The sequence below is a fragment of the Centropristis striata genome, chromosome 8 (assembly GCF_030273125.1).
Source record: "Centropristis striata isolate RG_2023a ecotype Rhode Island chromosome 8, C.striata_1.0, whole genome shotgun sequence".
NCBI lineage: Eukaryota > Metazoa > Chordata > Actinopteri > Perciformes > Serranidae > Centropristis > Centropristis striata.
In genome coordinates, this window is record NC_081524.1 from 4,005,133 (window position 1) to 4,030,958 (window position 25,826).

A 25,826-nucleotide genomic window follows, 5' to 3' on the forward strand; every position below is an offset into this window, starting at 1 on the left:
TACAAATCAGAAACTCAAATTTCCAGCACGGAAAGGCACCTGGAGGCCCCAGGCACCCTCACTTGAAGTGGCCCTCAGTACAACTACATGAATTTGAGCATGAAATCTTAAAAGTTCAGTGTAAAAATGCACAAAATTACTTCTTGCAATTAATGTTGGTCTGCTGTTCTTGGACTGATAAAAAAATCACAGTAAGTGGTTATTTTTTATTTGCTTCAAACCTTTTGTATTCTTATTTATACTGTTTACATGAGCATGAGCATGAAATATGTTAAGTTACTGCACTGTAAACAAATAGACAAAAAATAAACAAATGGGCACAAAATGACCAAAAAAGACACAAAATGACCGAAAAAAAGACACAAAATTAACAAAAAAGACACAAAATTAACAAAAAAAGACACAAAAAGACAAAAACACGGCAAAAAAATCCCCCCCACTGTTACACTATGGAGAGGCTAGAGTGACAACATCATCAAAAAAAGACACAAAATGACCAAAAACATGAAATCTTAAAAGTGCAGTGTAAAAATGCACAAAATTACTTCTTGCTATTAATGTTGGGGGGAAAAAGGAAATCACAGTAAGTGGTAATTTTTTATTTGCTTCAAACCTTTTGTATTCCTATTTATACTGTTAAACATGCATTTGAGCATGAAATATGTTAATTACTGCACTGTAAACATATTTAAAATTGCAGTTTCATCATATCTGGTTAAGTGTACGCTCCTATATGTGGCCCTGTGGTAGTGAACATGAAACATTGTGGCCCCCTGCAGCATTTAAGTTGCCCATCCCTGAGCTAGGATGATATCAGGTAAAATGGGCCATTTAAGGTTTGGGGGTCCCAGCCAACACACACACATGTGCATGACATTTGTTTCAACCAAAACATGTATGTTGATTGTCATGTGAAATTAGCGCAACTCAAAACAGGACAGCTTCCTATGTAGTGAACTACTTTTGTTGTGTTTGTGTGACTTAGCTTGTTACATATGACTGGATGGTAGCTTCTGTGTAGTGAAGCTTTATCTTGTTTAAATCTATTTCAGGAGTTAATTTCTAATTTTAAGCGTTCAACATGCTTATTTCTAGATTTATGAATCTTAATTGAAGAAATCTTGTCAAGGTAAATTATCTGTCCATGCAGCAAGATCATTTCCCTCAGATTTACTGTTTTTATCTGGTTTTTAGACTAAACACCTTTTTGCAGTGCACAACATCTACACTGTCATAATTCCCCCCGGTACCTGAAGGCAGCATGGTGCCCCTGTGTTCTATAAAATGACCACTAGGTGTCACTATAACTCTGAACTCTACGTGCAGTCAATCAAACGCTGAAGCTGCGTCCTAAATTACGTATTTTTTCTTGAAAAAGTATGTACTATATGGTGTATGTGTGCAGAGGATTGTGGGTAAAAATATCCAGGAAAGCATCCTGCAAACTCGACTAGATGCTGTCAGACATTCTGCTCCTTTCTTTGACACACTGCAGCTGATGTTCTGTGTATTGGGACTATTGAGACTTTTTCTTGCATCCTGAATAGTTTTGTAGTTTGACTATACGCAGAGTGAACTTTAAAAACATTGATCAACAATTCTGTGTCTTTTGGTAAAGGCTCTGAAGCCTAATTTGATCTTTGTTGCTGATCTGCAGACAATTTCTTAACCCTTTGATGCAATGACCTGCATTCATTCCCCATGTTATTTCATGCTGCTGTGTGTTTGAATACCTTTTTTTTTATTACAACAGATCATTATATCCATTTTTCCTTTCATACTTTATGAAGAAAAGTATTTTTTGTATTATTACATCAAGTTTACACACATGGGTCAAAAATGACCTTGTGCATTAGAAGTGTATTGATACAAAAAGTGATTCACTGAATGAACAATTTGAGTATATGTGTAACTATGTTTGTCTTATTTTGAAGGTTTAACTTTAAAAGAGTTGTTAGAACCACCAGATTACATTGGAAAATCTAAAAAAAAATTCCCATTTCCGAAGCCCATTTCCACCAGAAAAAAAGTAAAAAAGATAAAACTTAGCCTTGATAATAAAAATATCCTCAAAGTAAGTAGAAATAATGACATAAAAAGTCATAACTTCAACCTTTTACCTCATAATAATGACTTTTTATCTCATAATAATGACTTTTATCTCATAATAATGACTTTGTCTCATAATTATGACTTTTTGTCTCATAATTTTGACTTTTTATCATCTCTCTCATTATTTCGACTTACTTTGATTATGGATATTTTTATTATCAAGGCTAAGTTTTTTCTTTTTTTTCTTTTTTATCTCATTATTTCGACTTTTAATCTCATTATTATGACTTTTTATCTCATAATAATGACCCATGTTGTGCATCAAAGGGTTAAACGATATATATATTTGTGTCTGCAGCCTCTGCAGCCATGCACACATGAGAAAAAAAACAGAGATCAAAAGCCTCTTTGAAATCCAAAACCGACAGAGTAAAAGAGAAACCGACCAACCACCGAGGACGGAAAACCCTGTCTGTCTGTCTGTCTGTCTGTCTGTGTGTGTGTGTGTGTGTGTGTGTGTCCTTTTCATTCTGTCTGTATAAACCACTTCAAAAATGTTTAAGTGCCATGTTGGTATATTTTTTTTCACCTATATGACCTGATAATAATAATAATAGATTTTTTATTCTGATTTACTGGATTAAAACATTTAGAACCAAAAAGAAACAAAGAAAAACCAACATAAATGTGATCTTGTGATTGTGTGTGATCTTGTCATCAACTCTGGTTTTTATTCTAGTGGGACTATTTTATTTGTGTCTTTTTTAAGTTACTTTGTGTCTTTTTTTAGTCATTTTGTGTCTTTTGTTGTGTCTTTTTTTTAGTTGTTTTGTGTCATTTTGTGTATTTTTTTAAGTCATTTTGTGTCTTTTTTAGTCCTTTAGTTTATTAAAGAGAAACCGACCAACCACCGAGGAAGGAAAACCCACCGAGGAGCATCACGCTGCAGCCCGTCTGTCTGTCTGTCTGTCTGTGTGTGTGTGTGTGTGCGTGCGTGCGTGTGTGTGTGTGTGTGTGTGTGTTTGTGTGTGTGTGTGTGTGTGTGTGTGTGTGTGTGTGTGCGCGTGTGTGTGTGTGTGTGTGTGTCCGGTGTCAGGGTGACGGATCAGCCTGTGGGCGGGACTCTGCAGCCAGCTGGAGGAGTGACAGCAGGAGATCAGTGCGTCGGGAACATCCGCCCGGTTACACCGTTAAAACCGACACTCAGACGGTTCAGATACTCGCTGGTTCACATGATTGTGGAGCGGAAGAAGCTGCGGACAGTCAGCTCAGGCTGCAGGATGTCTCACACCAAGCTGCAGAATAAAGTTCAGACTCTAACGGCCAACTGCGTCAAATAGGTTCCGCTCGGACGGGACTGCAACCATGTAGCCACTTTTTGAGTCATGCATTCATCAGAATATGTCATGTGCAGTTACCATGCATGCAGGACTCTGTGAAGAGCCGCTCCCACGAGCCTTCTGAGGGGAACTCTCGGTGCAGAAGAGGATTATTTGCGCTCCCGGTCCCGTCCGCGCCGCCTGCAGCTCCTGCAGCTCCAGCTGATCATGGCCAGGCTCCGGAGGAAGGCGTGCATCGCCCTGCTCCTCTTCACCATCTTCATCTTCGGGACTATGATGGGGCTGAGGACCCTGAAGCCCAGCGACGGGTTCTCGGATCTGTCTCCGGGTCTGGAGCTTCTGCTGCCGGTGGTAGCGGGGAAGGTGGACCGGCGCTCCGTGTCCCGTGACGCCACCGCGTCCCCGGGTCAAGCCCGCCCGGCTGGCGGCAACACAAAGCCAGTCCTGTCCAACTCCGGCCCCGAGGGGACCATCTTTTACGATGTTCATATTTTTTACTACACCTGGTACGGGACCCCGCACATGGACGGCAAATACATCCACTGGGACCACATCCTGGTTCCACACTGGGACCCCAAAATCGCCTCCAGCTACCCGAGAGGGAGGCACATGCCGCCCGAGGACATCGGCTCCAGTTTCTACCCGGAGCTCGGTCCCTACAGCTCCAGGGACCCGGACGTGCTGGAGTCCCACATGGAGCAGATCGGGGCATCTGCAGCAGGTATACAGCGTTTCTTGGAGAGAGATTTTTTTTTTTTTAAAAAGAGCTGAGTGTCGTTTTTTTTGTGCTCAGGAATCTGTGAAGCTGCTGTAGGGACATTTTAATCATGAGATAAAAAGTCATAATAACGAGATAAAAAGTCATTCTGAGATTTTAGAAAGTCATCATTGTGAGATAAAAAGTAATTATTATGATATAAAAAGTCATAATATCGAGATAAAAAGCCATGAGATTTTTAAAAATCATTATTGTGAGATAAAAAGTAATTATTATGATATAAAAAGTCATAATAACGAGATAAAAAGTCATTATGAGATTAAAAAGTCATTATTATGATATTAAAAAGTCATAATAATGAGTTAAAAAATCGAAATTATGATATAAAAAGTCATAATTATTAGATTAAAAGTCATTATTATGAGATAAAAAGTCAAAATCACGAGATAAAAAGTCATTGTTGTGAGATAAAAAGTCATTATGGGATTTAAAAAGTCATAACCATGAGGTACAAAGTCATTATTATGAGATTAAAAAGTCATAATCATGAGACAAAGTCATTACTATGAGATAAAAGGTCTAAATTATGAGATTAAAAAGTCATAATTATGAGATAAAAAGTCACAATGAGATAAAAAGTCGAAATTATGAGATGAAAGTCATAATTATTAGATTAAAAAGTCATAATTATGAGATAAAAAGTCATTATTATTATGAGAAAAAGTCATTATTATGAGAAAAAGTCATTATTATTATTAGAAAAAAGTAATTATTATGAGATAAAAAGTCATAATTATGGGATAGAAGTCATAATAATGATATAAAAAGCCATAAGTATGAGATAAAAAGTCAAAACTATTTTTTCTACCCGGAGCTCAGTCCCTACAGCTCCAGGGACCTGGACGTGCTGGAGTCCCACATGGAGCAGATCGGGGCATCTGCAGCGTTTCTTGGAGAGATAAAAAGAGCTGAGTGTGTTTTTTTTGTGCTCAGAAGCTGCAGAAGAGTCTGTGAAGCTGCTTCAGAGGCAGAAAACAGTTTCAGCACCAAACCTCCACTGGACAGCTCCACAGCTGCTTCTACAGCACGGAGCAACTTCATCACTTTAAAGCTCCAAGAGAGAAACTTCATTAGATCTGCATTATGATGACAACTGATTTTTGACTGTCACAACTTTGGGCTCTATAGTTTTAAATCAATATCAGGATATTTTTTAAGATATTCAAATGGCAAATGTAGGCTATGGAAGCCCATTTCTGCCAGAAAAAAAGATAAAAGATTAGCCTTGATAATAAAAATATCCTCAAAGTTAGTCGAAATAATGAGATAAAAAGTCATTATTATTTGATAAAAAGTTGAAATCATGAGATAAAAAGTGATAATAATGAGATAAAAAGTTGAAATCATGAGATAAAAAGTGACAATAATGAGATAAAAAGTTGAAATCATGAGATAAAAAATCAATAATGAGATAAAAAGTTGAAATTATGAGATAAAAAGTCAATAATGAGATAAAAGACATTATTACGAGATAAAAAGTCAAAAGTATGAGATAAAAAGTCGAAATTATGACTTTTTATCTCATTATTTCGACTTACTTTGAGGATATTTTCATTATCAAGGCTAAGTTTTATCTTAAGTTTTAGTTAATATTAATAATTATTTTTTGTAACTTTATTTAATCAAGATCTTTTCATGAGAGATGACCCATAATTCAATTATGTGACTTTAAAATAGGGCTGCAACTAACGATTATTTTCATTATCGATTAATCTGTCGATTATTTAAACGATTCATCGATTAGTTGTTTGGTCAATAAAATGTATAAAAATATCAATCAGTGTTTCCCAAACCACAAGATGACAAATCTCTTGTTTTGTCCACAAACTAAAGAGATATTCAGTTTATTGTCATAAAGGAACAAAGAAACCAGAAATATTCACATTGAAGAAGCTGAAATCAGAGAATTTGGACTTATTGTCTTTAAAAAAAACTGCTCAAACCAATTATTAGATTATCAAAATAGTTGACGATTAATTTAATAAATCGATTATTGTGCGATTAATTGAATAATTGTTGCAGCTCTACTTTAAATGTATGTATTTATCTAGGTTTATTTACTGTAGTTACAAGATTTGTAGAAGAGAAGAGTAGCTTTTATGTCTTTGATCTTTATTCTCAGAACTTTGGGCTTAGATCTGTTTTTTGGACGTCTCTTGAAATATTAATAGGTTGTTGGTCTTTTCAGAAACTTGTATGTCTTCTCTAAAAGACATCAAAGTCCTGTTGCCTGGTGTCGAGTATCAGCCACATGATCCTCTGATGCTTCTGTCCTGCTGCTCCGTTAGGTTATTGTATACCAGGGGTCTCAAACTGGCGGCCCGCGGGCCAATTGCGGCCATCGTGACGATATTTTGTGGCCCTCACCTTGATATGAAAGTTTAATGTGAGTTTTATATGAATGGCACTTTACCGTGTTGTGTGTGGAAGGTCCCTTTGACTTTTTTTGGTAATTTTGTGTCTCTTTTTTTAGTAATTTTGTGTCTTTTTTTGGTAATTTTGTGTGTTTTTATAATATTTTTGTGCTTTTTTGGTAATTCTGTCTTTTTTTGGTAATTTTGTGTCTTTTTTGTAATTTTGTGTCTTTTTTTGTAATTTTGTGTCTTTTTTTTAATTCTGTGTCTTTTTAAAATGATTTTGTGTCTTTTTTAGTAATTCTGTCTTTTTTGGGTCATTTTGTGTCTTTTTTAAAAATAATTCTGTATCTTTTTGGGTAATTTTGTGTCTTTTTGGGGTCATTTTTTGTCATTTTTAATAATTTTTTGTCTTTTTTAAATCATTTTGAGTCTTTTTTGGTAATTTTATGTATTTTTTGGGTCATTTTGTGTCTTTTTTGGGACATTTTGTGTCTTTTTTGGGACATTTTGTGTCTTTTTTGTAATTTTGTGTCTATTTTAATAATTTTGTGTCCTTTTTTTTGTAATTTTGTGTCTTTTTTGGTCATTTTGTGTCTTTTTTTGTAGTTTTGTGTCTTTTTTAATAATTTGTGTCTTTTAAAAAAAAAAAATGTTTTTTTTGGTTATTCTGTGAATTTTTGGGGTCATTTAGTGTTTTTTCAGTCATTTTGTGTCTCTTTTGGTCATTTTGTGTCTTTTTTTTAGTTATTTTTTTGTCTTTTTTTGGTCATTTTGACACTGCCTCCAGAGGCCCCCAGGTAATTTGAGTGTGAGACCCCTGTTGTACACCATCTGGATGACGACTAGGACGTCGGTCCCTTTAAACCTCGCCGCTCTAACAGATGGATCATAGCAGTGCTGGCTCACAATGGTTCGTTAAAATAATCCATTTAATTAGACACCACAGCCAGCCAGACTCTCAGTAGTTCCGTTTGGCTTGATGACTGATTCCAGACCACTTCACAGAGGCCCATAAATAAAAGGAGTAGCAGCGGCCATATTCTTAATACACACAGACGTAGTTGGGTATTGTAATCTAATAGTCCCCACAGCTCCACAGCAGCAGACAGGAGTTTAATGAATTAGCTCTTAGAGCGTCTCCGATATGTGCCAGGTCCTCTCTGCTGCCAGGCGCCGCTGGGGCTCGTATCAAGCTTTCCCAGCCAGCATCAGAGCATGAGGAAGCATTTCTCTACTGGAAGTTATGAGCTGTCAAACACTCTGGGAGCTGTGCTGGAGGAAGGACTGCCACTAAAATGAGACATTAATAAATAGTCCAAAAGGTGACGCATGCATATTCATCAATCAGGTGAAGGATACGGGTGATGGGCAGGTATGCATCCAGAATATCTATTTATAAAGCAAGAAGCGTCTGTACACTGCAGAAAAGGTGTTTAGTCTAAAAACCAGATGAAAACACTAAATCTGAGGGAAATGATCTTTTGCTGCATGGACAGATAATTTACCTTGACAAGATTTCTTAAATTAAAATTGTTAAATCTAGATATAAGCATGTTGAACGCTTAAAATAGGAAATAACTCTTAAAACAGTATCAAAGCAGTATCAAAATGTCTTGTCAGTATCTCAATGTACATCCATGTATTACCCAATATACACTTTGTATATTAACACTACACATTAAGAGTATTACAGCTCATTGTACATCCCACTTTCACACACAACCTCATTTGGCCAGAATTGAAAAATCTACTTAATCTCCCACTATAAAGATACATACTTCTTACGGGCACTGCACTAGTAAGATTTAAATTCACAGCAATGGATGCAACAGGCCCAGGGGCCCTTCAACCCTTCAGGGGCCCGCTGTGCAGCAGCCTCTGTTTGAAGTAACTGACACTGCACTTCCTTGGTTCCTCAGCAACACACCCACCAAGTGTGAAGTCAATCGGATGATTGCTTGTCAAGAAAACCAAAGGACAGACAGACAGACAGACGGAGACTCCTTCTGTCCCCTTTACATGCACATTTAAAGCTACTCGGAAGCTTTCTGCATGAATCTGGAATGACATAAGAGAGACAGGCTTGTAAGAGTTTTCTTATGTCAAAGCAGGTGCCATTAATAATGCAGCAACAGCATTTGCACAACACAAATGTGCATGTCTTGTGTGTCTAAAAACCAGATAAAAACAGTAAATCTGAGGGAAATGATCTTGCTGCATGGACAGATAATTTAGCTTGACAAGATTTCTTAAATTAAGATTGTTAAATCTAGAAATAAGCATGTTGAACGCTTAAAATGAGAAATTAACTCTTAAAGCAGGGGTCTCAAACTCAAATTACCTGGGAGCCTCTGGAGGCAGTATCAAAATGACCAAAAAAAGACACAAAATGACTGAAAAACACTAAATTACTAAAAGAAAGACACAAAATGACTAAAAAAGACACAAAATGACCAAAAAGACACAAAATTACTAAAAAAGACACAAAATTATTTTAAAAAGACACAAAATTACCAAAAAGACACAAAATTACTACTTTTTTTGGTAATTCTGTGTCTTTTTCATTTTGTATCTTTTTTTAGTCACTTTGTTTCTTTTTGTGTCTTTTTTTAGTAATTTTGTTTCCTTTTGTCCTTTTTGGTCATTTTGTGTCTTTTTTAGTCCTTTAGTCCAACATAAAATGTGATTTTGAATCTTTTTTTTTTTACTTTCAAAACACTATCATGCTCAATAAAGAATTTTAAATGTTGCAAATGTGAACAAAGGTGTCAAATCTAACATATAAGAGGGTTCCATCCAGTTCTATCATTTGATACTAAATCTATTTGAGCTTGTCTCCAGTTTTACTTGGTATATCATCATCAAACTGAAACTGGCCTCATGGAGTTTACAGCCAGAACTTTAGAGGTAAATTTACAGTAGGGCTCCACGCTGCTTTGTTTTCTAGTCTGATGGAGGCAACAAGTCTGGATTATTTGGAGCTTTTGGACACTCCACAGGGTTAATAATCAAGCATGAAATCCATTCAATGCCTAACAACACTTTCAGAGGTTCATAAGCATTTTTAACATTGTTCCCAGCAGTAGATGCTCTCTGATGTATCACTGGTGTCTTTGGTTCAGGATGTTTGATCAGACTGGTGTGTTTTTGTGTCTCCAGGGGTTCTGGTCCTGTCCTGGTATCCTCCCGGTTTGGCTGACGACAACGGGGAACCCTCTGAGGATTTGGTCCCGTCTGTACTGGATACTGCATATAGACACAACCTGAAGGTAAACGGCACCAGCACAGTCTGAGTGTACCTGTGTAAAGTGAGTCCAAAGCTGGAAAAAAAAGAGAAATTAATCAAATCCATTGTGAGTCCTGATATTCAGCTCAGTTTTTATGCAGCTGCAAGGCACCTGCCTACAATTTAATGTGCCCATGTCCTTAATTATGCATCACTTTAAGCCTTAATATGAATTAAATGGGTGGTTTATGTAAAATTCAGTTCAGTTGTTGTTAATAGGAAAATTAGCAAAAAAGGTGTGTCTAAAAACCAGATAAAACACTAAATCTGAGGGAAATGATCTTGCTGCATGGACAGATAATTTACCTTGACAAGATTTATTAAATTGAAATTATTAAATCTAGAAATAAGCATGTTGAACGCTTAAAATAAGAAGTTAACTCTTATAACAAGATAAATTATAGCTGCAAGCAGCGATGAACTGGCCCGAGCAGAGTGACCTGATGATTATTAGTTTCAAAGATTAAAAAAAAACCTTTAGATTTAGAAGTGTTAGATAATTAACTTGTTTTAAGAGTGAGAGTTTAAGTGTTCAACATGCTTATTTCTAGATTTAACAATCTTAACTTAAGAAATCTTGTCAAGGTAAATTATCTGTCCATGCAGCAAGATCATTTCCCTCAGATTTACTGTTTTTATCTGGTTTTAGACCTTTTTTGCAGTGAGGCTACTAATATGATGAACAACTCGTAGAGGGTATTCAAAAAAAGCGAATAAAAGATAAAAGTAGAAACTTTTCCACTTTTCACATTCAAACGTGCATGTATCGCAGCAATGGTGACTCATTTGCTTCCAGTACTTCCCCAGATTCATGCATTAATTCCATGTGCTTTACCTCCTAAATTATGTAAAGAGAAAATAAAAGTGGGCCGAGCACAGACCCTTGAGGCACTCCATTAAATACAGTAAGCCAGGCAGAGCTGTGCCCACTGACTCTCAAACACTACAAACTTAACTAAACTACAGAAAAGGCTACAGTGACCTCAGATAATGTGCTGTATAGCAGTATTTAAGGAGGCTAATTGTGTAAAAACTTCCAGCTTGTTGAACTCGTATGTCACTGCCGGGTAGAGATAGCCATTATTCCCCTCGCCAGAATGTGAATGAGGCTAAGGTTCGATGTGTAAATATGATTATCTGTCCATTATCTCTCATTCATTCATCTCACAGTGACACAGGAGCTAGAAAAAGATTAATGATGCTCCAGAGAGGTGAGCAGAGAGATTAACACTGCTAGGATAGTAATCTAGAGCAGCCGTTGTTCTGTGGTGAGTTATATACACAGTAGACCAGCTATTCTCAACCTTGGGGTCCCGGCCCCAATTGGGGTCGCAAGATGATTTCTGGGGGTCGGCAAATCATTTTGGAAGTCAGCTCTGTCTCCACTGTGTTAAAGTGTTCATGTGTTTTAGTCTTTTTGGTCATTCAATGTCTTTTTTGGTCGATTTGTGTCTTTTTGTGATCATTTTTTGTTATTTTGTGGTCAATTTGAGTCCTTTTTTTGGTCATTTTGTGTCTTTATTGTTCATTTTGTTTCCTTTATTGGTCATTTTGTGTCTTTTTTGGTCATTTTGTGTCTTTTTTTGGTCATTTTGTGTCTTTTATGGTCATCTTGTGTCTTTTTTTTAGTCATTTTGTGGCTTTTTTGATCATTTTGTTTCTTTTTTGGACCATTTTGTGTCATTTTGTGTCTTTTTTTGATCATTTTGCGGTCAATTTGATTCTTTTTTGGGTAATTTTGTGTCTTTTCTGACAAATCCCAAAGTATCAAGTTGTTACTTTCCAAGGAGTCTCTGTCTTGAAGCTGACTGTTACACACTCAGGAGGTCAGAATGGACCTTTAAACTGATAGCAAAGCACTTAGATTAAAAGTAACAATAAAATATAAAAATATATATAAATGCACAGACAGAGAGATGTTTTAGTTGTTGTCTGCTTCATTATTCGTCCAAAAATTCGTCATATCAACTGACTTTGTCTGATCTGAACTGTGAGATTCTGTCGCCACTTAAAAAGGTTGAGAACTCCTGCAGCAGACGAAGGTTCAGAGCTGTTGACTTTGTTCTGCTGCCTCCCATAAAGCTGTCTTTGCTACTCAGGGATTTGACTCTGAATGTTTGCAGCTGCAGTGACATCTCCAGTATTATAGAGAAGAAAAAACAGGTCAAATAGCTGCTGCTGCTGTTGGATGAGTTGTTCAGTGGGGATTGAATAACCTCAGCATCACATCAGCATGGTGTAGAGGTGGGGGAGGAGGCGAAAACCACATGACCAATTTGCCAATTAGGTTGGAAAATGGCATGTTAAAGGAAAAAAACAACTGCCCTCTATGTTGTCTCTCTGTTTCCTGTCACTGTATTGAACGGTTATTAAACTTTTACAGGGAAAGCTTGCTTGTAATGCAGTAAAATTCATTTCAGATGCTCTGCAGATACTGACAGAGAGGAGGGGGAAAGAAAAATAATAAGACAATATGACACACTGTAAAAAAAAAATGTCTGGAGATTTTACAGTGAAAAACTGCTAAATCATGACAGTAAAATACCGTAAAATGATCAATGGGTTAATTCAGTTTCAGTAACAATGAAACACTGTGGATGTATATATCAGCCAAAACAGTATATTTTTTACAGTTTTTAAAAAAAATGAAAAAAAAGAAAATGACTGAAAAAACACTAAATTACTTTAAAAAAGACACAAAATTACAAAAACCCCCACAAAATTACTGAAAAAAACATTAAATTACTTAAAAAGACACCAAATGACCAAAAAAGACACAGAATTACTAAAAAAAGACACAAAGTGACCAAAAAAGACACAAAATGACCCAAAAAAAGGACACAAAATTATTTAAAAAAGACACAAAATTATTTAAAAAAGACACAAAATTACCAAGAAAGGACTAAATTACTTTAAAAAAAGACACAAAATGACAGTTGGAGAAAGATGTCATGTCTTCATGTGCATATTAAAACTAGTTCAGAAGCGTTCTCAATAAATTTGAAATGACATGTAAGAGAGACGCCCTAGTAAGAGTTTTTCTATGTCAAAGCAGGTTCCATTAATAATGCAACAACAGCTTTTGCACTTAATGTTTAAGTAAAGAAAAAAAAATTAGCCATCTGACCTGATAAGCGCATCAACATTTAATCAAACTTAGATGTTTTGTTTGAGTTTCTATCATTTCCAGAGCTGAAACAATAAATTAATCAAAAAGAATAATAATCTGTAAGTAACATTGTTCCTCAAATAAGAGTATTTTAGGATCATTGTAAACTTAATTTCTTTCTGTTTTGAGACATTTCAGGATGCACAATGGGCTTTTTTTGACTGTAACAATTAATAAAAAATGAATAATTACCAGCTGATCGATAATAAAAATAATTGTTACTCACATCTCCAATGATGCTTATAGGAAATAAAATGCTTAACAGGCACCACAGCATTGAGCTTTTTTGTCTCCCTCATAAACTGTTATTTTAGCAGACCTGACTCAGTTTAAGGAACCACTCAGACGTTTAAGAGATGGTACTTAATTTCTCAAACTGTTGGGGAAAAACACCACTATTATTACTGAATAACCTTGATTTTTCTTTGCCGAAGTCAGCTGGTTCCACATGTAATTGTACATTGCTGTTTGTATGAGGCAGTATGGTTCAGGAGGTAGAGCGGTCTTCTAGTCATCTAAAGGTTCCAGGTTCAGTCCCAAAACACTGATGAGTATAGGGCTGTTTCCACTACCGCCCAATACCAGAATGAGGCGGGTCTCACTCGCCGAAACGCCCCTAATTTGAATAAGAGCCGTCCGGAGCGGACTTTTGTCAGGACTTCTTTCATCCCTGTAGAAGAGCAGGGTCTTTTTTCTCACCTAAAAAAAACCTGGTTACTGATTGGATAGATCGCTAAGCGGGATGTGACGTAGTACTTGACGCCACAATAAAGCCGGCGAAGCAGTGTTGCCAACTTAGCAGCTTTGTTGCTATATTTAGCGACTTTTCAGCCCCCTTAGGGACTATTTTTCAAGAAAACGACAGGCGTGTCTCTAGGATTTTGACACATCCGGGGCTCAGCCCAGAATGGTAAATGGACCTGCACTTATATAGCGCTTTTCTAGTCACTTTGCGACCACTCAAAGCGCTTTACACTACAGACTGACTCATTCACCCTTTCACACACACATTCATACTGGTGGCAGAGGCTACCCTAAACGGTGCCACCTGCCACCATTGGGAATTCATTCACACACACCGATGAACACAGCACATCGGGAGCAATTTGGGGTTCAGTATCTTGCTCAAGGATACTTCGACATGTAGGCTGCCGTGGTCAGGGATCGAACCACCAACCCTTTGGTTGGGGGCCAACCAACCCTCCCAACTGAGCCACAGCCGGCCCTGAATTAAGCAGATCGTGCGCAGATGCGCCCGCGCTGAGATTTTTTAGCCATAGAGACATTCTCCACATACCCTAAGAACACACAATTCACACTACAGTTGCATTCTTGGGGGCGGCTGTGGGTCAGTTGGTAGAGCGGGTTGCCCACCGATCAGAGGGTTGGCGGTTCAATCCCCGACCATGGCAGCCTACATGTCGAAGTGTCCTTGAGCAAGATACTGAACCCCAAATTGCTCCCGATGCTGCGTTCATCGGATTTTGAATGAATTCCCAATGGTGGCAGGTGGCACCGTTTAGGGTCGCCTCTGCCACCAGTATGAATGTTTGAACGGGTGAATGAGCGCAGTCTGTAGAGAGGGTGTGGCCTGAGACTTTCCCGTTGGCCGCGCTTCCCCATAAAGGAAACACGGCTTATGTTGGCAACTTGCACTGCAGAAAATGACTGAAAAAACACAAAATTTCTTTAAAAAAGACACAAAATTACAAAAAGACCCACAAAATTGCTGAAAAAAACATTAAATTACTTAAAAAGACACAAAATTATTTTAAAAAGACACAAAATGACCAAAAAAGACACAGAATTACTAATAAAGACACAAAGTGACCAAAAAAGACACAAAATGACCAAAAAAAGATACACAATTATTTTAAAAAGACACAAAATTACCAAAAAAAGACACAAAATTACCAAAAAAATACACAAAATAACTGAAAAAACACTAAATTACTTAAGAAAAAAGACACAAGAGCAAGATACTGAACCCCAAATTGCTCCCGATGCTGCGTTCATGGATGTGTGAATGAATTCCCAATGGTGGCAGGTGGCACCGTTTAGGTTAGCCTCTGCCACCAGTATGAATGTTTGAACGGGTGAATGAGTCAGTCTGTAGAGAGGGCGTGGCCTGAGACGTTCCCGTTGGCCACTCTTCCCCATAAAGGAAACACGGCTTATGTTGGCACCTTGCTCTGCAGCCTCATCAGTGTATGACTGTGTGTGTTTATTGGCATGAGTTGTAAAGTCAGTAGACTAGGAAAGTGCTTCTATATAAAAGCAGTCCATTTATCATTTCTATTTGAACGTATAGGACCTAAAATAAGCAGTCAGAGACCTAAACCGAAACAAGCTGGCTTTACAACTCCCCAAAGTTATCACCAAGGTTAATGACAAGGCAAAGTCATCAGAAGGATCATTATAATGCAATTCATTATGATGCCAGTGTCCTGATGGGAAGATAAAGATAATTTATTTTCCAGCAGCGATGTGACACATATTGGCCTCATCCTGCGTGTAAACAACTCTGACGAGAGGCAGGAGGTTCGTCAGGCCGGTCTGTCAGATTTGATATCACATTTGTTTAGTGTGCTGTTTGGCTGCAGGCAAAGAAATAATATAGATCTGCGAGGGCGAGACAAGAACGGCGGGATTAGACATGCAACACTGGGCTGATGAGGTTCTACACAACATGCTGTCAGGAGAGAAGCTAATAGACTGAACCTAATGCCGTGCTTTTATTGTGGCGAGTGACCGAGCAGGCACGGCATATGAAAATATGAAAAAACAGAGCGTGACAGAGCATTTCAGAACGTCACTGAAATAAGAAGTAAGTGCTGTGTTATGAAAGCACATTTAAAAAAAGATCACAATCAGACAGCGGAACAGAGAAAGCCTTGGAATATTTTCTGTCTGTATATAGCAGCGTGTTGAGTGCAGCATTTTTTTATTTTTTTTTCCAAGCATCCTCTTCCAGTTCTCCTTGTTGTGATGAACTCCTCCTACTCCCTCTGCACAGAAGGACATTTATCTTTGGAGTGCTTCTTCTTGCATAATTTCAGTAAAAAATGCTGACAAGGTAAAGAACTTTGGCTCTGATCGTTTGGAACTCTAATGCAATTTCTTTTCTTTTTTTTTCAACCTTAAATAATTTCTTTGCTCTCTGCTACTGAAAAGCAAAGCTAAAAGGGAGGGAAGGGAAGCCCGAGTGAGCAGGACAGATGGTCCCTCAGGAGCAGCAGCTACAGCCAAAAATGTTTCAGATTAGGATTCAGGAAACACACATATCTGCAATCTGCTTTTAGTAGCAAAGTGGCTACCAGCCAATAAGAAAAAAGGCTTGTGAGAATGCATGAGCGGCTTTGTTTTTGGAATCATCAGGCCCTTGGAGAGTCTGTATGATTACACAAAAATAGCATTATATGACTGAAAGACACAGACATAGACATAAAACACACAGAAGAATGCCTTTTCAGGAATCTAAAACTCCATATGCACTTTGTTTTCTACACAGCAAATTGAGAATAGTTGAATTCTTGGTGTTAAACTAGACATACACTAGTAGAGTTAATGATACTCTGGATAGAGTTAATCCATTATAATTAACTCTCAGTCCATAAATAGTTGTTGTCAAAACCGAGTGTGAAAAGGAAGTGTCACTAAATCAAACCTGTAAGTGTAAATGTTTAAATATTAACTCTGAACTTCTTACTCTAAACTCTGATCCTGTATTTCACACCTCAAGTGTTAACGTTGCTCCTAGAGCTACAACTCAACTTTTAACGGTTATAATTTAATTAATTGCTTAATGAGCTAGCGGTTAGCATGCATGCTAGTCTCACTGTAACATAAAAAGTGAGTAACGGCAGTAAACGGTAAGTTTGGCTTGACGTTTTGGCTGTGTGAGACGAGTAATGCACTTTGTAACCATAGATATAAAAATATATAAAATAAAAAATATATAAAAATAAGATGATGCTATGGTTCGGAGTTGCTAGCTAGCGTGCTAAAGTGGTGCTAACGCTAGCAAGCCCTTCGTCCAAAGTCATTTCTACATTGTTTTTGTTGTTGCGAAAATCACACAGCTCTTGGTGAAGTAAATTTGACTCTTTTTGGAGTTCAAATTTAACACCCAAAAGCAACATGGTCTCACAGGAATCTGTGAAATAGCCACGGATTTGCTTAACTCAAAATCCGTGAAATAGCCACGGAATCACTCAAATTTCCGTGAAACTGACACGGATTTCGCTACAATGCAAGTTAATGACAGTCATATCCCGTGGCTATTCCAACATACAAAGTGATTATGTACATTCACTGAGTGAAGATTTAGAAAATAAAACATATATTTCTCACTAGAAATGTGATCAAAATCCATTTTTATGCAGAAACTAAGTCAAAATATTGATTTTTCCCTAAAAATGAGAGAACTGCCAGCCATGTTTTTTGTTCTGCTGGGACCTTAAAAGTCACGTGACTTGGAACAAACCAATAGGAAAAAATATTAACTTGCATTGTAGCGAAATCCGTGTCAGTTTCACGGAAATTTGAGTTAAGCGAATCTGTGGCTATTTCACGGATTCCTGTGAGACCAGGTTCCCAAAAAGAGTCAAATTTACACTAACTCAGTGTAAAGGTAGCAACACTCGAGAAAGTGTTAAATTAACACTCTGAGGTTTGGGCCCATATAGACACTTTAAAAGTGTTAAGATCAACTCCTACAGTGTTTATTTGTGTACACTGATTTTGCTGTGTATCGTTGTCCTTCTCTGTCCTGTGCTGTCTTTATTCATCTCAGCAGCACTCTTCTCCTAACTGATGATGAGGGTTACACTGACCTTGGCCGTCTTCCCAACTAACCGCTTGACGGAGCAATCTCAGACAGCATGTGAATGAGTATTTACTGTGGTTTAATGTGGCTCACTGGGGCACGAATATGGCATTAGCCGTTCTGAGATTCATGGCCGGATTAACCTTTTAGAGAGCCGCGGGACAAATGTATCCAGCAACATGCACCGTCAGAATAAGAGCACAATAAAAACCTAGATGTATATTAATGAGCAGGTTCATGTGATATCTCACGAAATTGACGGACCTATTTAATGTTGTCGAATGGATTAAAGCATGGGTCACAAACTCGCGGCCCGCGGGCCAATTGTGGCCCTCGTGACGATATTTTGTGGCCCCCACCTTGATATGAAAGTTTAATGTGAGTTTTATATGAATGGCACTTTACCGTGTTGTGTACCGGAAGGTCCCTTTAATTACTTTTTTGGGATAATTTTGTGTCTTTTTTAAATAATTTTGTGTCTTTTTTGGTAATTCTGTGTCTGTTTTTGGTATTTTGTGTGTCTTTTTTTAGTAATTTTGTGTCTTTTTTTGGTCATTTTGTGTCGTTTTTTTTTAAATGTTCTGTGTTTTTTGGTCATTTTTTGTCTTTTTGGTAATTCTGTGTATTTTTTTGGTCATTTTGTGTCGTTTTTTTTTTAATTTTCTGTGTTTTTTGGTCATTTTTTGTCTTTTTGGTAATTCTGTGTATTTTTTTGGTCATTTTGTGTCGTTTTTTTTTTAAATTTTCTGTGTTTTTTGGTCATTTTTGTTCTTTTGGTAATTCTGTGTATTTTTTTGGTCATTTTGTGTCTTTTTTTGTAATTTTGTGTTGTTTTCTAATAATTTTGTGTCTTTTTTAGTAATTTGTGTATTTTTTTTTTATTTTTTGTCTTTTTTTGGTCATTTTGTGTCTTTCTTTAGTAATTTTGTGTCTTTTTTTTGGTCATTTTGATACTGCCTCCAGCGGCCCCCAGTTAATTTGAGTTTGAGACCCCTGGTTTAAACTATTCGCGGCTGCTATTCTTAACATGAAGTTAACGTCCTTGGTTAGATTTATACATCAAAACTACTTGGTTAACCCTTCAGGCAAAAAAGGCGACTCACACTAAAACTGCTATTAAATCACCATACATTCATATTTTTTTCCGATGTTTCCACCATAAATCCCTGAAACAACTTCAGACTTGTTCAAAACTACCAAACATTGAATCGTTTTCAGAATTTTAACCCTTTATATGCCAGTTTATATATTTGAAGTTTTCCATAATTTCTTAAAAAAAAAAAACAGTAAATGCACCAATTGAGAATAAAAGATGACATGTAAGGGTTAATGACAACATATTTCAAAAATTTTACTAATAAGAAAAGTTCCTGCAAAAATTCATGCCTCAAGCTGTGACACAGCCAAAATGATCAACAAATAAGAAAAAAAAGAGAAAAACGTACAAAAATTGGGTTAAAACAACTATTTTTGTACATATAACTACTAGTCGCAGTTATGTGAAGGGCGGAGGAGGTAACGTAGAATGTGAAATCCAGCTGAGATAGGAGTAAATACATATAAAAATGGAATAGCTGTCTATACTTTGTACACTCTATAGACCTTTCATGAGTAATTGCACAGAACAATTGCATCTGAAACTGTAATACACACTGGGTGAGCAGCATTGTACTAGCAAAACAAAAGATACAATGGCATAATTGCACAGGATAATTGCATCCATAATTGTAATACACATATGGAGTGTAGCATTGTGCAACAAAACAAAAAAAAGATGTGGGATGAATATAACTGCAAACGATACAAGCAGAAGATTGCACAGGTTGCTGTAATGAGAACTGGAGGTATATCAAGCTGAGGACACAAGACACGGAGTATTCACTACATGATGGTTTCAGTAGATTTTGTATGACGACTGAAAGACTGAGGATCACACACTTACACTGTAAAAAAAAGATAAATAGCTAGTCAATAAAAATGAGGCAACAGATTGCATGCAATATTATTTATTAAATCTAACTACGTTACAAGTTGAGTTAATAACAACTTAACAGGAAGTGTTACGTGTCAATTAGATTCTATCTCAAACATTTTTATATTAAAGTTACTTAAACAACTGCCTCAAAATCAAGGACGCATTTATATTTAATAAATTTTATCAAATATATAAAGTAAAAAGAAATGACTACAGAATAATTTATTAAAGTGTATGCTACCTAAACATCAGAAGACTTGGAAAAGATTTGGAAAAGACTCCTGGAAAACTGTCAGCTCACATCTAAAGACAAGTGTTTAGAGTTTCTAGTCTCACAGACTGTTACAAGACTACAACTAGATTCTTTTAGCATTTTTTTTTAACTACCATGCAATTTTTTCCTGACTTAAAAAATGAACCCAGGAAGCATAAGATAGCCCTAATAAACAAAAACAAAAATGGCTGTCAAGGATGTTCTAAATAATAAAGAGCTAGGTTTAATAATGACCCAGGGCAAAGAACCAACACACTAGAAACCACGAGGAATAATTACTAAATGCAGGAACTGGAAGAGGAGACGCTCTCACTGCCTCTGAAGGTGAGACGATGAGTCACAACTGGAGCCCAGCTACATATAGAGGCCTCCTCCAGCTGGTCAGGATCAAGACAATCAGAGACACACACCTGACATTGAGATGGTACCTGATCCACACTCAACGAGTGGCAAGCGTGAGTTCCCCTCACAGACCAAGACAGTGATAGTAGTCCGGCGGCTTAGGACCAGATTTGGGAAGAAAGGGGACACGTCGGACATAAGCACCACATTTTTTCCACATGCTCTCTATCACTATAGGTTTCAATTTTGGTAGGAGCCACTTCATCAAGATTGCAGATCGGAGATGGCACCCATATAAAGTCTATGAGAACCAGTATATCTTCTAAGCCACTAAGAAGGTCAATCTTTGTGTCAAAATATACATTTTCTGGGTCAAAGAATAATTTAAAGCTACTGAGAATATCACTAGATGATCAAATAGATATGTTCATTTTGGCCATGTATTTACATCATTATTAGATTCCAAACATTTTCAGCTCAGGATTCTCTGCTGCAGCACTTGAAGCAAGTTGCCTACCAGTCTGGGTGAAAATGAACATTTCTATTTGATCAAATAATCATCTAGTGATATTCGCAATAGCTATAAATGATTCCTGGACCCAGAAAATGTAGATTTTGACACCAAGATTGACCTTCTGTGTGGCTTTGAAGATGTATTGGTTCTCATAGACTTTATATGGGTGCCATCTCGGATCGGCCATCTTGATGAAGTGGCTCCTACCGAAAATTGAAACCTATGGTGATAGAGAGCATGTGGAAAAAATTTGGTGCTTTTGTCCAGCATGTCCCCTTTATTTAGCTAAGCCGCCTGACTATAATGTTAGGCTACATTTACATGATGACGGTCTGAACAGAAGACGCAAAAGTGGCGTTGCGTCTTTACTTTTTATTCCGCATTTTAGCGTTTTCAGGAGGAAATCTGCGTGCATACGGTGACGCAAAAGTGTGTGGAATTTGATTGGGTATGCATGCCAGGTGAGCTTCTCTCCCTCAGGCACAGTACATGGCAACCAGAGGTACTTTGGACCAAGGTAGTCAGTTATGGCCTTGCAAGTTTGTCTGATGATAACTGACACAGTTGATCGGCAGTTTTCCTTAGCCGCCCCTCGTCGCTTAAATAATATAACGTGCAAGCTTCCTTCTTCAAGACTCCGACAGGTGCCCTCATGTTGGTGGTTTCACCCTCGATGTAGGTTTGAAGTTCTTCACTTAAAGCCATAAGAGCATCTTTGGGCATGCAGAAGTTTTCACGCCACACATTTTCATCAGCTACTCCTTCCACAAAGTTCTCCACCATCACTAGATCTCCCAGGTCTCGTTCACAGCCGTCTGGCTCGCCTCCGACCAATCGCTGCATCCAGAATGTGATGGAGGTAATTCCAGATCCTTCTCTGTTCACTAATACTATCTGTACATATCCTGGACATTTGGTGGAAAGACTCCTGTAAGTTTATTAGAGCTGCCAGAGCAGCTTGAAGGTCCCACCATGGAAATAATCCCACGTTTCTTTATTTCCTGTACTGGAGCATGTATGTGACGTAAACACATACGTGACGTGAGCAGATCAGATCAGAGTTTTGTGTCTTGTCAGTGTAGACGACACGCTACGGAGGAGAGGATTCAACTTTTCCACTTTGGAGGGTGGTTTCAGATTTTTGCGTCTTTAAGCCCCCAAAACGCCGTCACCGTCTAAACGGAAGGCACTTCACATAAAATATTTTGTTGTTTTTACCCGCGAGCGTCCTCGTGTGAACGGGGCCTTAGTGTGCATGGACGTTCTTTTGGCCACGAGGGTCACCAGAGGGTGGTAAATTTGAGGAGAGCATAAGGGTTAAACTAGATTTTGACATTATAGACCACTGCAATTATTGTAGCGGGGCTCACTTTGTAATGCAGCCTTCCCAAGATTGTGGAAGCTTCATGCACTCGTAGTAAGAACTTGCACTAATGTACATTCTTAATAACTGGATGCTCACAAGTTGAAATCAAGATGAATGAGAACTGGAGCAGAACTATCTCACCGAAAAACAAATCCAGCTTCCCTCATATTGTCAATCCCACACTCGGCAGCTAAAAACACACTGAGCCCTCTTCTTTTGGGTAACGCTGCACAAGGAAGCGATGTACTTCTTTATTATATAAGTTAAAGAGTGTTTCAGCAGCAGCAGCAGCAGCAGCCCACACAGCTCTAGAGCCTGGATGTTGGAGAGCAGATCACATGGAGCTCCACCTCAGCTCTGAGAGGAGCTGAAATAGTCCTGCTGCTGCCCAGGGGAGGGTGGGGGCGGTTGGGTGGGGACAGGGTGGGGGGGTGGGGGGCTGATTGGAAGCTGGGTGCAGGAGAGAAATGTGCACCATGGGTCCCATGACTCAGTTTGCCTCTGTGAACAATCTGCACCCTGAGGGGCAGTAAAAGTCCTCTCCAGTAACTAGGCCATGGAGCTCCATGGACACTGGGGATTAACGCCCATGGGTGCCCTCTCATGGCATTAGACACACTCTCCAGATGCTCAGAGGAGCTTCTTTCAGTCTTACGTGACCCAACAATGGTTGTTGTGTTCAACCTGACACTCTCTCATAAAGAGAGAGCTCAGCTTTGTTCACTGCAAAAAAAAAAGGTGTTTAGTCTAAAAACCAGATAAAAACACTAAATCTGAGGGAAATGATCTTGCTGCATGAACAGATAATTTCACTTGACAAGATTTCTTGAATTAAAATTATTTAATCTAGAAATAATAATAATACATTATATTTTTATAGCGCTTTTAAAAGGTACTCAAAGACGCTTAACCCTTAATAGGACACTCATTGAAATACTTGCAAATTCCACATTTCAACCCTAGAGAATATTGGAGGATATTACATACAGCCAGAAAGTGTGTTTTAAAAAAACAACAACATACAGACCCGGGGGAGGGGGGTCATGTTTTGAGAATAAAGTTCACGAGATTAAAGTGGCAAATCTACAAGGAAAAAATGTGCAGATTTATAAGATTTAAAGTGGTGAATCTGCGACAAAAAAAGTTGTTGTTTTTTCCACTTTTTTCTTGTAAATCTGCGACTTTTTTCACACAGATTTGCCGCTTTAAATCTCTTAAATCTGCGACTTTTTTTCTTGTAGATTTGCCACTTTAATCTAGTAAATTTGCTAGTAAAGGGCTTTTATAGGTGATGAGCAGGATCTTGAAGTGTATTCTGTGCTGGATAGAGAGCCAGTGAAGGAGCTGAAGGATGGGTGTGATGTGTTCTCTGGAGCGGGAGTGGGTGAGCAACCGGGCAGCTGAGTTTTGGACATATTGTAGTTTTTGAAAGTGGGTGGAGGGAAGGCCATAGAGAATGCTGTTGCAATAGTATAGCATGTTGAACGCTTAAAATAAGAAATTAACTCTTAAAACAAGATAAATTAAAGCTGCAAGCAGCGATGAAGAGTGCACTGTAAATTATTTGTTTCTTACCAGGATAAGAAAAACTTTTTGTGTCTTTTTTGTTTGGTGTTTTTTTTTTTTTGGTCATTTTGTGTCTTTTTACATCTTCTTTTGGTCACAAAATGACCAAAAAAGACAATAAATGTACAAAAGAGATAAATTAAAGCTGCAAGCAGCGATGAACTGGCCCGAGCAGAGTGACCTGATGATTATTTGTTTCTTACCAGGATAAAAAAAAAGAGTTAATTTCTTATTATAAGGACCCATGTCCTAAAACAAGATACATTTCGAACACTTCTAAATCTAAAGTTGTTTTTTTTTATCTTGGTAAGAAACAAATAATTTGCAGTGCACTCTGCTCGGGCCAGAAAAAGAAACAAAAAGACCAAAAAAGACAAAGAAGACGTAAATTCACAAAAAAGACACAAAAAGTTTTTCTTATCTTGGTAAGAAACTAATAATTTGCAGTGCACTCTGCTCAGGCCAGTTCATCGCTGTTTTAGGAGCTAATTTTTGGCAATTCTGTGTCTTTTTTTGGTCATTTTGTGTCTTCCATTAAGTAATTTAGTGTTTTTTCAGTCATTTTGTGTCTTTTTTTGTAATTTTGTGTCTTTTTTTGGTCATTTTGTGTCTTTTTTTGGTCATTTTGATACTGCTTTGATACTGTTTTAAGAGTTATTTCCTATTTTAAGCGTTCAACATGCTTATTTCTAGATTTAATAATCTTAATTTAAGAAATCTTGTCAAGGTAAATTATCTGTCCATGCAGCAAGATCATTTCCCTCAGATTTAGTGTTTTCATCTTGTTTTTAGACTAAACACCTTTTTTTGCAGTGTGACACTCTCTCATGAAGAGATGCGCTCAGCTTTGTTGGGATTGATCTCATTGTAATAAGGTCTGGACCTTTTATATCTTTGTGTTGGCTCACGTCCCTCCTTTAGTGCTTTCTGCATGACGTGACACTAAATTCCTCTGTGCTCAGCATGAATCATGCTGTCAATGTTTATGAGCTATTAGAAAGCGTCGACTGTCTCATTTACCTCTAAATGACCACAGAGTAATGGGCCAGTGTGTTGGGAAGATGAGCTTTCTGCTGCAGTGAACATGAGACCGTAACAGCTTCCCATGGATGATAATTATATGGCTTCATATACGCTAATACCGCACAGTTTTTCAAAATAAGTTTGTACTTAACCCTCCTGTTATGTTGCGGGTCAAATTGACCCATTTCAAAGTTTAAAAATCCCCACCAAAAATCCTTAAAAGTAGTTTTTTTTAATAAAAAAAAAAAAAATAATAAATTTAAAATAACATAAAAAAAAAAGAAAGTCATGTTAACTATTGTATTTTATGTGTAGATCTTTCCAATGTACATAAAAAAGTTTTAACATGCATTTATGAAAAACGAGTGAATTATCCTCATTGAACCATGATCTTTTCATATCCATTCATAAATATTGATGGAAATGGTTAGTAATAGAGTTATTAATGAAATATAAACAATGTTTATTGGGATTTTTTTTAGTTTGACAGTTCTGGATAATATAATACAAAATATTTAAAAAATAATAAATAATAAATATTTTAAAATAACATGCCCTGGGTCAAACTGACCCACGAACATTATTGCGGTTCCTGAGAAAACGAACATAACAGGAGGGTTAATCTCACTTTACTGGGCTATTACTTTACAGGAAGTCCAGAGAGTTATGGCTCCACAAACACTGTTTGCACGTTATGATTTATTCAGGTCTGCCTTTCCTCTATTTTACTATAAAAATGGATATTTTGCCAGCTAAGTGCATCTTAAGCCATCAAAAAGTATGTTTTGCAGCACATGAAGCACTTAGTGTCTCCATTAGTGGCACAAGTGGTTCTGTTTTTTCTTCCCTCCAGTTGACAGTTTATCTATATACATTTGCAGTTTGAAACAATTTGCAAGGCTTTAACCGATTCCAAACGTCACTTTAATGCATTAGTACACTCATGCTCAGTGTCA

At 37.4% G+C, this 25,826-nt stretch overlaps 1 protein-coding gene across 1 annotated transcript in view; it reads left to right on the forward strand.

Annotated features, from left to right (window-relative positions):
- Positions 1-3,149: 3,149 nt before the first annotated feature.
- LOC131976614 (glycoprotein endo-alpha-1,2-mannosidase-like protein) overlaps positions 3,150-25,826 on the forward strand; it is a 29,802-nt gene continuing 7,125 nt past the window's right edge. Inside the window, exons 1-2 of the mRNA XM_059339721.1 lie at positions 3,150-4,113; positions 9,687-9,796. Of these exons, the coding sequence (XP_059195704.1) occupies positions 3,600-4,113; positions 9,687-9,796 (624 nt within the window). The 5' untranslated portion in view covers positions 3,150-3,599. The remainder of the gene's footprint in view (positions 4,114-9,686; positions 9,797-25,826) is intronic.